This window comes from Physeter macrocephalus, chromosome 17 (genome assembly GCF_002837175.3).
Source record: "Physeter macrocephalus isolate SW-GA chromosome 17, ASM283717v5, whole genome shotgun sequence".
In the NCBI taxonomy this organism is placed as follows: domain Eukaryota; kingdom Metazoa; phylum Chordata; class Mammalia; order Artiodactyla; family Physeteridae; genus Physeter; species Physeter macrocephalus.
In genome coordinates, this window is record NC_041230.1 from 26,173,272 (window position 1) to 26,184,552 (window position 11,281).

The 11,281-nt window shown below is 44.4% G+C and overlaps 1 protein-coding gene across 9 annotated transcripts in view; it reads left to right on the top strand.

Annotated features, from left to right (window-relative positions):
- Positions 1–11,281, top strand: part of FTO (FTO alpha-ketoglutarate dependent dioxygenase) — a 384,589-nt gene that overhangs the window by 330,817 nt on the left and 42,491 nt on the right. The window contains exon 9 of one of the 9 annotated variants that reach the window (XM_055079009.1): positions 5,231–5,413. The exons of the other annotated variants lie outside the window; for them this stretch is intronic. Within the exon in view, the coding sequence (XP_054934984.1) occupies positions 5,231–5,351 (121 nt within the window). The 3' untranslated portion in view covers positions 5,352–5,413. Of the gene's footprint in view, positions 1–5,230; positions 5,414–11,281 lie in introns of those variants that run through there. 9 annotated transcript variants of the gene reach the window in all.

Sequence of the window (11,281 nt, forward strand, 5' to 3'; positions counted from 1 at the left end):
GGCTTGACACACAGGATGAATCCATAAAGACAGATAAGTAACTGTGAAAGTGGCTGGGGATCAGGCTGAGTGCCACCACTCACCTGCAGTGACAAATAGATAGTCATGAAGGCCAACACAGAGACCTGTCAGCAAAGAGATGGACGGCAGCCCCGGCGACCCCGGCGGCTGCGGTGACGCGTGCGTGTGCACATACGTGTCCCTGCAGGGGGTGCCAGGAGGTCGCCTTCAGAGCCTCGCTGGGAAAGGGGGGAGGCTTTTCCCAGAGGGGTGCCTGTTGGTGCGGTTGCAGGGGGAGAGGATTTCAATGCTCCCTCCGTATTTTCTTGGTGAAATGGAATTACGCATGTTGTGTCTTTTTACTGGTGAGTTCAGGCGTATTTGGTGAAGAAGGCTGTGTCTCGTTTCCATTTTCCCTGGGATTTTTTTTTTTTTTCATACCAATAGGGGTCCCCATCTGCAAATCGAATGAATCCAAGTTTTGATAGTTAGCAAAATATGACCGCTAAGCTGTCGGTGTGAGGGGCGCCAGGCAAAGGGCAGGAGGAAGCGGGGGGCAGGGGGGCTCAGATTTATCTTTTGTGCTGGAGAGGTTTGTTAGTTCTGGCTGAGAATCTGCTTGTCCTCACTGAAAGAAATTCGGAGGGAATCGCTGGCCAAAAAAAAAAAAAAAAAAAAAAAAAAAACAGGCTGTATGCTGGAACTGCTATTTCCCAGTTGGGCTGGAGATGCAAACAGCACTGTGTGGTCCAGTGCTGACATCGTTGTTGTTACCGTGCAGGCTATGCCATCCTTGTTTTAATTATTCTTGAGGTCATGAATGCCTGGCTATGCCCTACCATCTTCCTGGATAGTTCTGAAAGAGCTTGGAAGTGACAAATAAGCATACATGATAAGAGTAAAAACCTCCTTGGGTCACCATCAGGGGTTGGAACAAAAGCCACTTAGAGCTCTTGTCTTTCTTTTACCTGGAAGGACGATTTTGATCCCAGGGGTGAGCGTAACCATATTGGGGGTCCAAGGGTTTCAGACAGGGGGGGTTCTGTGTCTTCTGTGCAGGTCAGCAGGAGAGGGGAAAGGAAAGCAAACCGATGATCCAGCGTCTGTTTTCTGTAGCAGTGATCAGCATTGCTGGTGTTGATAAGATAGTTGGCTACAGGGTATAGAGACTCATCTAGCGAATCCTTGTTCTGACAGTTTTAATGTAATCATTTTTGAAAGAAAGGAATTACCATAATATGCTCTTTTGTTTCCCCCCAAATGAGTCCTCTTGCCCTATTCCTTTGCTGTCATTTTTGCCACCTACCTTTGTCATAGGTGGAAGTGTGCTTGATTTATCTCACCTATACCTACCTACCTACCCTGTTAATTTTACTTCTAGGAGCTTAATATAGAGCTCCTTCTATTTCTGGAACTCTCGTTTCCTCAAAAATGGTTACATGGAGCTTAAACTATTACTACTACTAGAGCTGCTGCAACTACTCTGATTGCTACGACTTCTATTTGAGCTGTATTGTATATATTTAAACATTTATTCCCCCTGTCCAGGCAGACTCTTGCAACCAGATTTTTCCTTAGAAAACCCTGGGGCCTATTTGTTGGTTTTAAGATTCTTTATTTTAGTTTATAATTTGGGGAGGCTAAGGATGTTTTTAAGCCATTCAGCTATAATGAAAACTTTTTTTTTTTTGACCCCAGGTTCTCAGTTTGACATGTTCTGACCCTATCATTCTAACCATGATTTAAATTCTGAATTTCCAGAAGCCTTATTAAAGATGTCAATTTGTGCCCCAGAATGGTAAATGTTCCTGTGAACTTTGACTCCTAAAGGAAACTCTATTTTAAAAGAATAAAAGATTTTCCTGATAAATATGTTCCTCATTTTAGGCTAATACTTTCAGTCTGAATGCTGGAATGGGGAAGGGCCAGCCCATTCCCTGACCCCACTTGCTCCCTCATTTTGTGATTCAGTGCTATTTTACAACCCCCGGCGTTAGGTTTTTATTTTGCCAAGATCACTTTTGTAATGGGATATAAATCTCCCAGTGCACACCCTGATTAAATAGGCCTGTACGTGAATTAAAAAGAGGGTAGGCCACTTACCATCACGGGGCCACAGGTGAGCCTGCCAGATACCCAGAGCTCAGGAGACTGAAGGAAACTCTTAGCTCTTTTTGTTCACTTGGGAGCCAAGTGGACGCTGCTTCGCAGGGCCTTGGCGATGAAATGCGAGCCGGGGGCCTTGCCCTGGCTACAGATCTCCTCGCTCTGGATTTGCACAGCTTCTCCTGGAAGTTGTCCAGCTCCTACCCCCCTATTCTCATTGGATGACCGCAGTGGCCGCTGTCAGTGGGACCCTGAGGCCACAGGGACAGCTGAGTCGTGCTAATGCTTGTCACAGTTACTCTTTCTGTTCTCCTTCTATCTGCTGCTCTTCTGTCTATATGCCACCTTGATGGTCAGGACGCCGACTACCAGAATTTGTCAATAGAAATGTATCAAACGAGGCTCATTTCCTCAGTTTTAGTTCCATACCCAACTTCTTAATGAGAGTGCTTTGGGAGGGAAGTTTCTTCCGGAGAGTTTAACTTACCCTATCACTGACTCTTCACCCTATCACTGACTCTTCACCTGGTCAGACTACTAACAGAGCTAATTCAGCCACCTTTACTACCTTCCCAGGACTTGAAAAGTTCATTTGGTGTGAAGATATAATTTTTTAAAACTGATGTGCCCAGCCCATTTTTGTATCGTGCCCATCAGCACCGGGCATTACCTCAGCCTCCTCAAATCCTCTTCCCCATCCCCCTGTGGTCTGAGTGACCGTGAGGGACCTTGGTGTACTTGCAACCCATGGACCAGCAGCATCTTCGGAGGCTCTCAGGAGGAGACCTGGTTCGAATAACTTGCACAGCAGTGCTCTTCAGGGTTGACTAACCACTTTTGCACACATTATTTCTCTTGGTCCTCTTTAACATGGTGAGGTAACTAGGCGGATATCATTGGCCCTGCTTTACTACAGGAAAATTCGGAGGTGGAGAGGTCCCACTCCTAAGTGGCCGGGCTGGAATTCACCATTTTTACTGTCCCAGGGGATTTGTGGGCAGTGTTTCCCGGAGTCTTTATAGCAGTCCATGCAGTGGGTGGGACAGGTGATGATGACCCACTTCGCAAGTGGGGAGGCTGAAGCTTAGGGAGGCTGACTAGCTCTCTTGGGAACACAGCAGATGACAAGTGACACAGCTGGGAAACATATCCCAGACCTTCCAACTCTTAGACCAACACCCTTTCTGTTACACCGTGCTTAACTCCACAAACAAGAAAATCTCGAGAACAAAACTACTCTTAAGTCTTTGTAGAGCTTCACCCTTCATATGATTCCAAATTCCCATGTCAATCAAGCTGCAGTTCCCTGGGGGAGATCTCGCCAGAAGAAGGTCTCCTTGGGCTGGCTGTTCAGAACAGACCGGGGAGGGCTTAGCAGCATGCCCCACACCTAGGGGACACTCACCAACTCGTTGGCCTTGGAGATGCTGAGGATCTGGACCCACGTTCTGGCACTACTTGCCTTTCGCTGACTCATGCCCTGAGCATTTGCAGGGTGCGTGGGCTGTAATGCAAAGATGGCGTGGATGAACGAAAGAAGAGTGTCAGGTGTTGCTAACGACGGACAGGAAAGATGTCCGCGTCGGTGCGGACATGTCGCAAGCACAGCCATCTCTCAGAGCGGACACTGAAGGCACGAGAGAGAGCTAGCTGGGGAAACCTCCCATCCCTAAAGCCCTTGCTGGGGTCTTATATCGCGGGGGAAGCTGCAGCAAGGCAGAGTGTGCTGCACTTGCAAAGGTCAGGCTTTAATTACATGCACAGTTAAATGGAAGTACTGCAGAGAGGTCACACTCGTATTTCTTCGGCCTTCGTTAATGTTCTTGCTCTGTCACTTTCTCTTTCCTTGGGTTTGTAAATGAAAGTTCCTTTAAGTACATTTAAAAGGATTATTTATTTTTAATTGTTTTACCTCTGGAGGGAGAGGTTACCTTTTTTTTTTCTTGAGCAGTTAAAAAAAGAAACTTCACCTATGCATTTCTTGCTAATTTATTTCAAAGGCGGTGCTTTTTATAGTCTTATCTACTAATGCCTTTGATTAAAACACAAGCAAAAAACCAGCCAACATGAACAGGTTGAATGCCACATCTGTGCAGAAGATAGCAGCTCACTTATTTATGGCTCAAAGAAATGGAGCCTAAATTAAGCTAGCTATTGCTGGAGAGTGGATAAGCGGCCATTATGAATTATCCTTAATTATAGCGATTTCCTAAACTAATAAACCTGCTAAATCTTTATTGCAAAGGTTAGTTTACGCAGTGCGTATAAAATCCGCATGTGCTTCACATCAGACACCAGCTGTCTGACAGTGTGTTCCTATTTCCGTGAGTGTTCACATAAATTTTATGTAGGTTATATTAACAGTCACTCCATATCACTACCCACAGATGCCAGTAGACATAAAAATTGCTCTCTAGTGAGCCTAAATATCCCTAGAAGCTAGTTGTGTCTAATGTTCCATGTAGTATTTGTACGGGAAAGCACCAGATTGGAGGGTTATTTACAGATGACTATTTCAATCCAGTTAGTTCATATAGGCCTACTTAGCCTTCGTTGCTGGTTTATTTGTATGCTAAATAATTCACCAAAGGTTCCTGTTTACTTTCTATAGTAGTTTCTGTGAAATGCAAACAAGGGCGCCAACTTTAGGTTTTCAAAAGGCTAAGCATCTCTGTGTTTAAATGCAGGTCAGAGCAGCAAATGCAGTCTTGCCGACGGGCTGTCCCTCAGTTTTACCCATTCTTCTTCTTCTCCTTCTCCTTCTCCTTAGGTGAGATGTTTCGAAGTCTTCGGAGGATCTCCTCCTCCTCCTCTTCCTCCTCCTCCTCCCTCCCCCTCCTTCCGTTCTAGCCGTCCTTGTGAGTGTGAAGTGGTATCTCATTGCCCACAGCAGGCTTTCTTGGTACATGCAAAGAACTTACATACAGAACAGGACGCCTTCTTTTTGGCTCTTTGGATATGCTGTGCTCCCCCTCCTTTTCTTCTCCTCCCCCTCCTCCCCTTCCTCCCCCTCCTCCTCCTTTTTCCTTCCTCCTTCAGATATGACTGGAGCTTACTACTTTCATAGGAATTTTTGGCTGGACTATCTTTAGTCTAAATTTGTCTTTTTCAATACCTGCTATAGGCTGCCTTCAGTTTACAGAAATAACCACCCAAAGCCAGCAGCCATGAATGCCTCCTTGGCTTCGAGAAGCTTCCCCACAGTCCTCGGGGCTGACAAGAACAGGTCATTTCTCGGCTACTGAATGCGCTTGTTTCCTTCCTCTTTTTCCTTTTGCTTGCTTTCTTTTTTTTTTTCTTTTTTATTTTTTTTTCCCCCTTTTTCTCCTCAATGATTTTTTCTGGTACATTTCCAAATCTCAAGATTTGAAAGGACAGCAAGTAGGACCTTTCTCTTTTCCCGGAAAGCTCCAAGCCAGACCAACCTCTGTCACCCTGAAGGACAGAGGAGCAAAGTCCACATCTAAATGATGTAGCCTTTCGTGGCCCTCAGAGTATATGTCCACCTGGGTGGGAAGGATCATTGTCTTCCATGGTTACAGTTACCTGGCCCTATTGTTCAGATGTTCCCGTGGCTCAGTTTATATGTGAAAAATACCTCTCTGTCCTCCACATTCTGCAAATGTTTCTGATCCTAAACATTTGCCCCTGAAGAGATTGGAAAATAGCCTCCTTCATTTTCAGCCAGGTGCTGCCAAGACAGTGAGAGGGTTCAATAGCAGTGCTAACTTTTTATTTAATATTATGGATTTTATCATTTTTACTACTTACAATGGGGACTGGTCTGCTGATAGTTATTTGACCTCCCTTTGTGCATAGCTGTGGAGTGCTTCGTTAAAGCTATCGACATACCTCTCTCTTCCCCCCATCCTCTTCCAGCAGCCCATCTCGGCAAATAATATTGAATGCAGTAACTGTTGCCTGATATTGATTTCAGACTGTGTTCATCACACCCTTCCCAGGGCCAGGCAAAGAGCCTCAGCCTCCATTCTGTAAACCCTTGACTGCTGTAGGCTGAAGTATCATTTCCATCTTCTAAGCAAGAATATCAACCATATATGTTTCAAAAAAAAATTATCCAAGAAAATGAAAGCATTTTTTGATCTTGATTATTTTTTTGCACATACATAATTAAACTGATCTCTTCAGTTTTATGCTGAGCTCTTTCTGTCTTTTTTTTTTTTTTTTTTTTTTAAGGAATACTAAAAGATCCAAGGATCCCTGAGCTGGTAGAAGGAACTCTGATTATATTTTAAGCTTCTGGGATTCAGAGTTTGGCACATTCAGCCAGACCCAGGGCCTCTTTGACCTTCAGTTTGCAGCCAGCTGGGGCTGTTCTCAGCACCTGGGCCTAAAAAAAAAAAGTTCCAGGTTTCACCTCTATGGAGTCAATTGAGGTGGCAGCGCATTTAAAAGAACCCGGGTTTCACATTCAGGGAGTGGCCAACTTAATCTGGTGATTATAAACATCCATAGGAAGGACGTGACATGTAGTCCGGGTGGGTTTGTGTATTCATCGAGAAGAACACCAAACACCAAGCAAATAATACTGGAAATCATAAATTTTATAGACAAAAACAAATAATAATAATAAGGCAATAGAGAATTTGCACCAAGAGTGATTATATCTGGGTGGTGGAATTATACATTATTTAAGTTTTCTTCTTCAGGCATTGGGCATTTCTACATTTTCTAAATTTTCTTTTGGAGTTAGAAAAGGAACCCTACTCAGAAGTATTATTTTTCAAAATGGAAAAGTTACTAGAAGGATTGGAACTCCAGCAGATTGCTGTCTACCAAAGTGAATACATTAGCCAAGGTTGAAATTGACTCAGTGGCCATGCTAATCTCTGCTCCGAGGGAAGCACGACAGACATGACTCCTGTCACCGTGCACCTGCCAGTTTGTATTTTGTGAATCCGATAGGGATTGAGCCAGCCTTTGCCACTGAAGTGTAAGGGCAAAATGGTTAGGAAGAAGGGCTTTGGAGTCAGACAGACCTGGGTTTGATTCCTGGTTCTTTCTCTTGCCAGCTATGACTTTGAGCAAGTTAACTTTCTCTGCACCTCGCTCTCCTCGTCTGGAAAATGGGTTATTGAGAGGATGAAATGAGATTCTGTGTGTAAGCTCTTAACATAATGCCTGGCATCTAGTACTCAGTCAATAAACCGTAATCGTCATGAATGGCATCTGTATAGCAATTTCCTTATCAGACCAGAGCCCTAATGGAAATTAGCATACTCACAGTCTACAGAATGGTGATTTTTTTTCTCCCCTTAAGCCCAGCCAGGACTCAGATGAGATCTACCCAGTGTCTAATACATATCAGATTTCCAGGACAACTCTGATTTCCACTCTTTGATTAAAGGCAATTCATTTTTTATTGTATATCTAAAAGAAATTTTGTTTTTATGTTTTCGTTAAGATTTTTAAATAAATAAACATTCGTATCAGGAAATAAAAACTTACACGTCTTTATTTGTGGTTCTGAAAATATGATCACCATACTGAGAGTTCTTTAGCATAGAATGTACCCCTCCCCCAAACAAACGTACACGCCTCCTCTCTGAAGCAAGGATTCTTCCGGAGAAACGCTAGACAAACGTAACTGGAACCCTTAGACTGTCATCTCATTTTTATCATAGGGTCAGTTTTGCTATTCTATTTGTATGGTCAGAAACACTTTCTAATACCACGGATGGCACAGGATTCTTCCCTGCAGGCAGCCATCTTCAGGGCTGAAAGCAGAATATAAAAAGCAGCTAAATTAGAGACTTTACACAGTTGCTGGAACCAGCATAATGAGAGACAGCGAACATTTTGCAGGCTACTGAACTTCTGAAATGTGACAATCCAAGCAAATGAAATCATGGTACCTCTCATTGTAGTTTAATTGGACTCAAACTTGGCACGAGGGGCTGCTGAAAGCTGTATTCCAGGAGGTAGACAGGAATCGTGCACCAACGAATTGAGCCCACACCATGCATCTTACAACCGTCTGAGCTCCACACGGCTCTCAGGACTGACTCTTGTGGTCAAGAGAGAGAGAACTGCGGCGAATAAAAGCAGAGATGATAAGGCAGGCCAGATCCTGGCCTGGTGAATGGCATACCTGTCACCCTGAGTTATGCACTTGAAATAGCTCAGCCTCGTGGCAGCCCGTACAGGCCAATTTATTTTAAAGAGGCAAAAAGAAGTGCAACAAACTTAGGCCCTCTCTGCTGCCTGTTAGGGTGTCAAGATATCAGTGTCAAGGAGTCCTCTGAACAGAAGGGTGAGGAGGAGTTGAGCATAAACACTAACAAGAGAAGAACTAAGCACGGGCCTCCTGTTGAGTGGAGCTAAATGGAATCCCAGTCGAGTTACCCAAAAAGCAGAAAATTACCATAGCTGTCAGGAATGGGCCCAAAATCCTGTCAGGCAACAGTCAAGGGAACGGAAACTACATGAGGGGAAGGTGCATTTGGAGGAAGGAATGATCTGAAGAAGCAGATCGTTTTAGGATATGCCTGTCTGGAGTCAGGAGGCCCTTGGAAAGCTTAGAAGGGTCTCTGGGCTTCGTTGTTTTGTTGCTGTGTCCTTTGAGTTCTCAGGGTTGAAACTGATTGTATGATCCCAGCCTCTTCTCGTATAACCATCTCACCTGACCACCTGAGTCCACGTTTACTGTTATTATGGCTCTAGGTTTTAGCCAGTAAGCCTAGGAGAGTGGACACATTGGGTGTCGGCATGTAACAGACCATCCTGGACATTGATTTTTGAAGGTTCATTAGATAAATGCTGACATCACAGATTGATGTCTCTTTAAACCAGTACCTACTGCAGGACCGTCTAGGGAATCAAAAATATTGATGTAACATGTTTGAGCGGAAGGCCCACTGGAGAATTCCCCTGCCCAAATGGGATCCATCAATTTAGGCTTTCTTTAATTATTCTAACTTGGTGCATCCCCTGAGTTTGTTTGCAGATCTGGTTTTTATGGGGAATGTTGCTCCTACTTTAGGGGCCAAGGAAGGCCAGACAGGGTGTGCGTACCTATTTTTCATTGTTGTTTTGAGCCGCTGTTTAGTAATTAAAATTTTTGATCATAGCCTAATTTTCCCGTACAGTGTGGCCATGGAATTGACAAGGGACTGATTAATGGGCCGACCCTGGGGCCAGGAGGCTGCTGGGTTGTTCTCTTGTGGAAGGCATGCCGGCAAAATAAAGTTGATGGTTTTGTTTGTGTTTAACCCTTCACCTTGGCACCATCAATAGATTGAAGACATCATTTGTATCTGCAAGCGTTTCTTTAATTAAGACCTTCTAAAAATCTTTCCTATTGATTCATTCCATTATCCTATTGATTAACTGCAGTGGATCATGTACTTGGTCTTCAGTGGAAGGCAACAGTCTGGGCCGGCTGTCATGACTACAGATGCAGACCACAGGCGGCTAGCATACAGTGCCCAGGGCTGGCGGGAGTGTCTTGCGTTCTAATGAGCCATCGGCAGTGGCTCGGTGGGGCTCGCTGAACACCATGGAGAAAGCCAGTTGTCTCCTGCTGGAGGGCTGGCCAGGCATCAAGTATTCCTTCTAGTCATTTATAAATGCAGCCGCTTAGCGAGCTGGGGGGAGGGGTGGGTAACAGGCTTGAGTGGGGGAGGGAAAGACGGATTCTGCTCTGCATCTGAATTTGGAAATTTGAGCTTTGAAACAAAAGCAAACTCAGAAATCTTGGTGTGAGTGAGGCATGGCTCAGAGACGGACTGTTCATCTTCCTTTGCCCAGACTACACCCCTGTGCCCCCTCCCCCTTGTCAATCAGCCTCCTCGCCAGACTGGCTACAGGTGCCACAATGGGTTTCCTGTTTTAGAAGAGCTCCCCATCTCCTTAGTTCAGAAAGAAGAGCCGGCCACTTTTCCCTTCTGCCTAGACGTGAGTCTGAACCATCCCCCGGTATTAAAAATGAAGAAACCTGCAGCTGAGCTAGGTCTTAAACTTTGCGTTTTGAAAGCTGCCTTAATACTGATAGTCATAATGAATTATCCTGGCTAGAGCTGGAGGAGAGAGGACTTTACAGGGCTGGGGTTTGGTGTTCTGTGATACGTGAGATGAATGAGATAATACACAACGTGAGAAAGCATTCAGCACATAGTAGGTGCTCAGTCAGTAAACCAGTAACTGTTGACCTGCCCCAAAATTCATTTTTCTTCCTCTCGTACGTGTCCTATTCCATTCCTCATCTTCAAATGGACCAGAATAGATGGCCTTCTCAAGAGTCAGGATGCCTTTCTTCCCGAATGGAATCCAGCAGAAAAGAAAAAATGTAGAAGTTGCTGGACAGGAGGCAGACTGAGTTAGAGAAGATAATAGGATGTCTCTGTGCTCTGACTCTTTAGTCAGCAACTTAATGAATTTTTCCTCTCGGAGTGAAAAATCCGAAGACTTCGAAACATCTCACCTAAGCAAGGTTATAATAATGGTCTTCATCTTCAGGGTCAAGCTTGGCCTGGGATTTCAGTTAATGTGTGTGGTCCCCAAGTTCACGCCAGGGCTTTGTAGGCCCTGAAAAAAAGAAGTCAGAAAGTCCCTGTGTGTGTGTGTTTTGGGGTTGAGAAGGTGGGTGTGGGAAAGCTGACGATGGCGGGAGGAACTCTTCTTCTGAATATGAGTATTTAAAATAAGAATTTCCCCATTGATAGAATGTTTAAATCAAAATTAAGCACAAATCCCTTGCTGATTTGTGTTTCTCCTGTCGACTGTTAGGACAGCCAGTTGTTTGTGCCAGACCAAACGCTCAGTTTCCCTTGGCACCAAAGGTCATGTTTCGGGTGTCCTGCATTCCGTCCAGTGCATTAACATTGTAAAATGAACAAACTATTTTCTCAGGCCTGGGGCCTGACCATCCTAACGGCCAGTTCTACCCTTGTCAACTTTGAAAAATGCCTTATTTCCACGTATCTGTAAAATTTACCATTGTGTAGATACCCCAGACTCTTCTCCTTCTTCAAAGAAGAAACATATTTAGATCTAAGTGTATGTTCCATAAGGGAAGTTATTTCGAAAAGAGGGTAGGAAACATTTTAAAATAAACAATATTTCTGAGTTTGCTTTTTCAGTGAGCATGTTTTTTTTTTTTTTTTTTTTTTTTTTTTTTTTTTTTGTGGTATGCGGGCCCCCCTCTGCTGTGGCC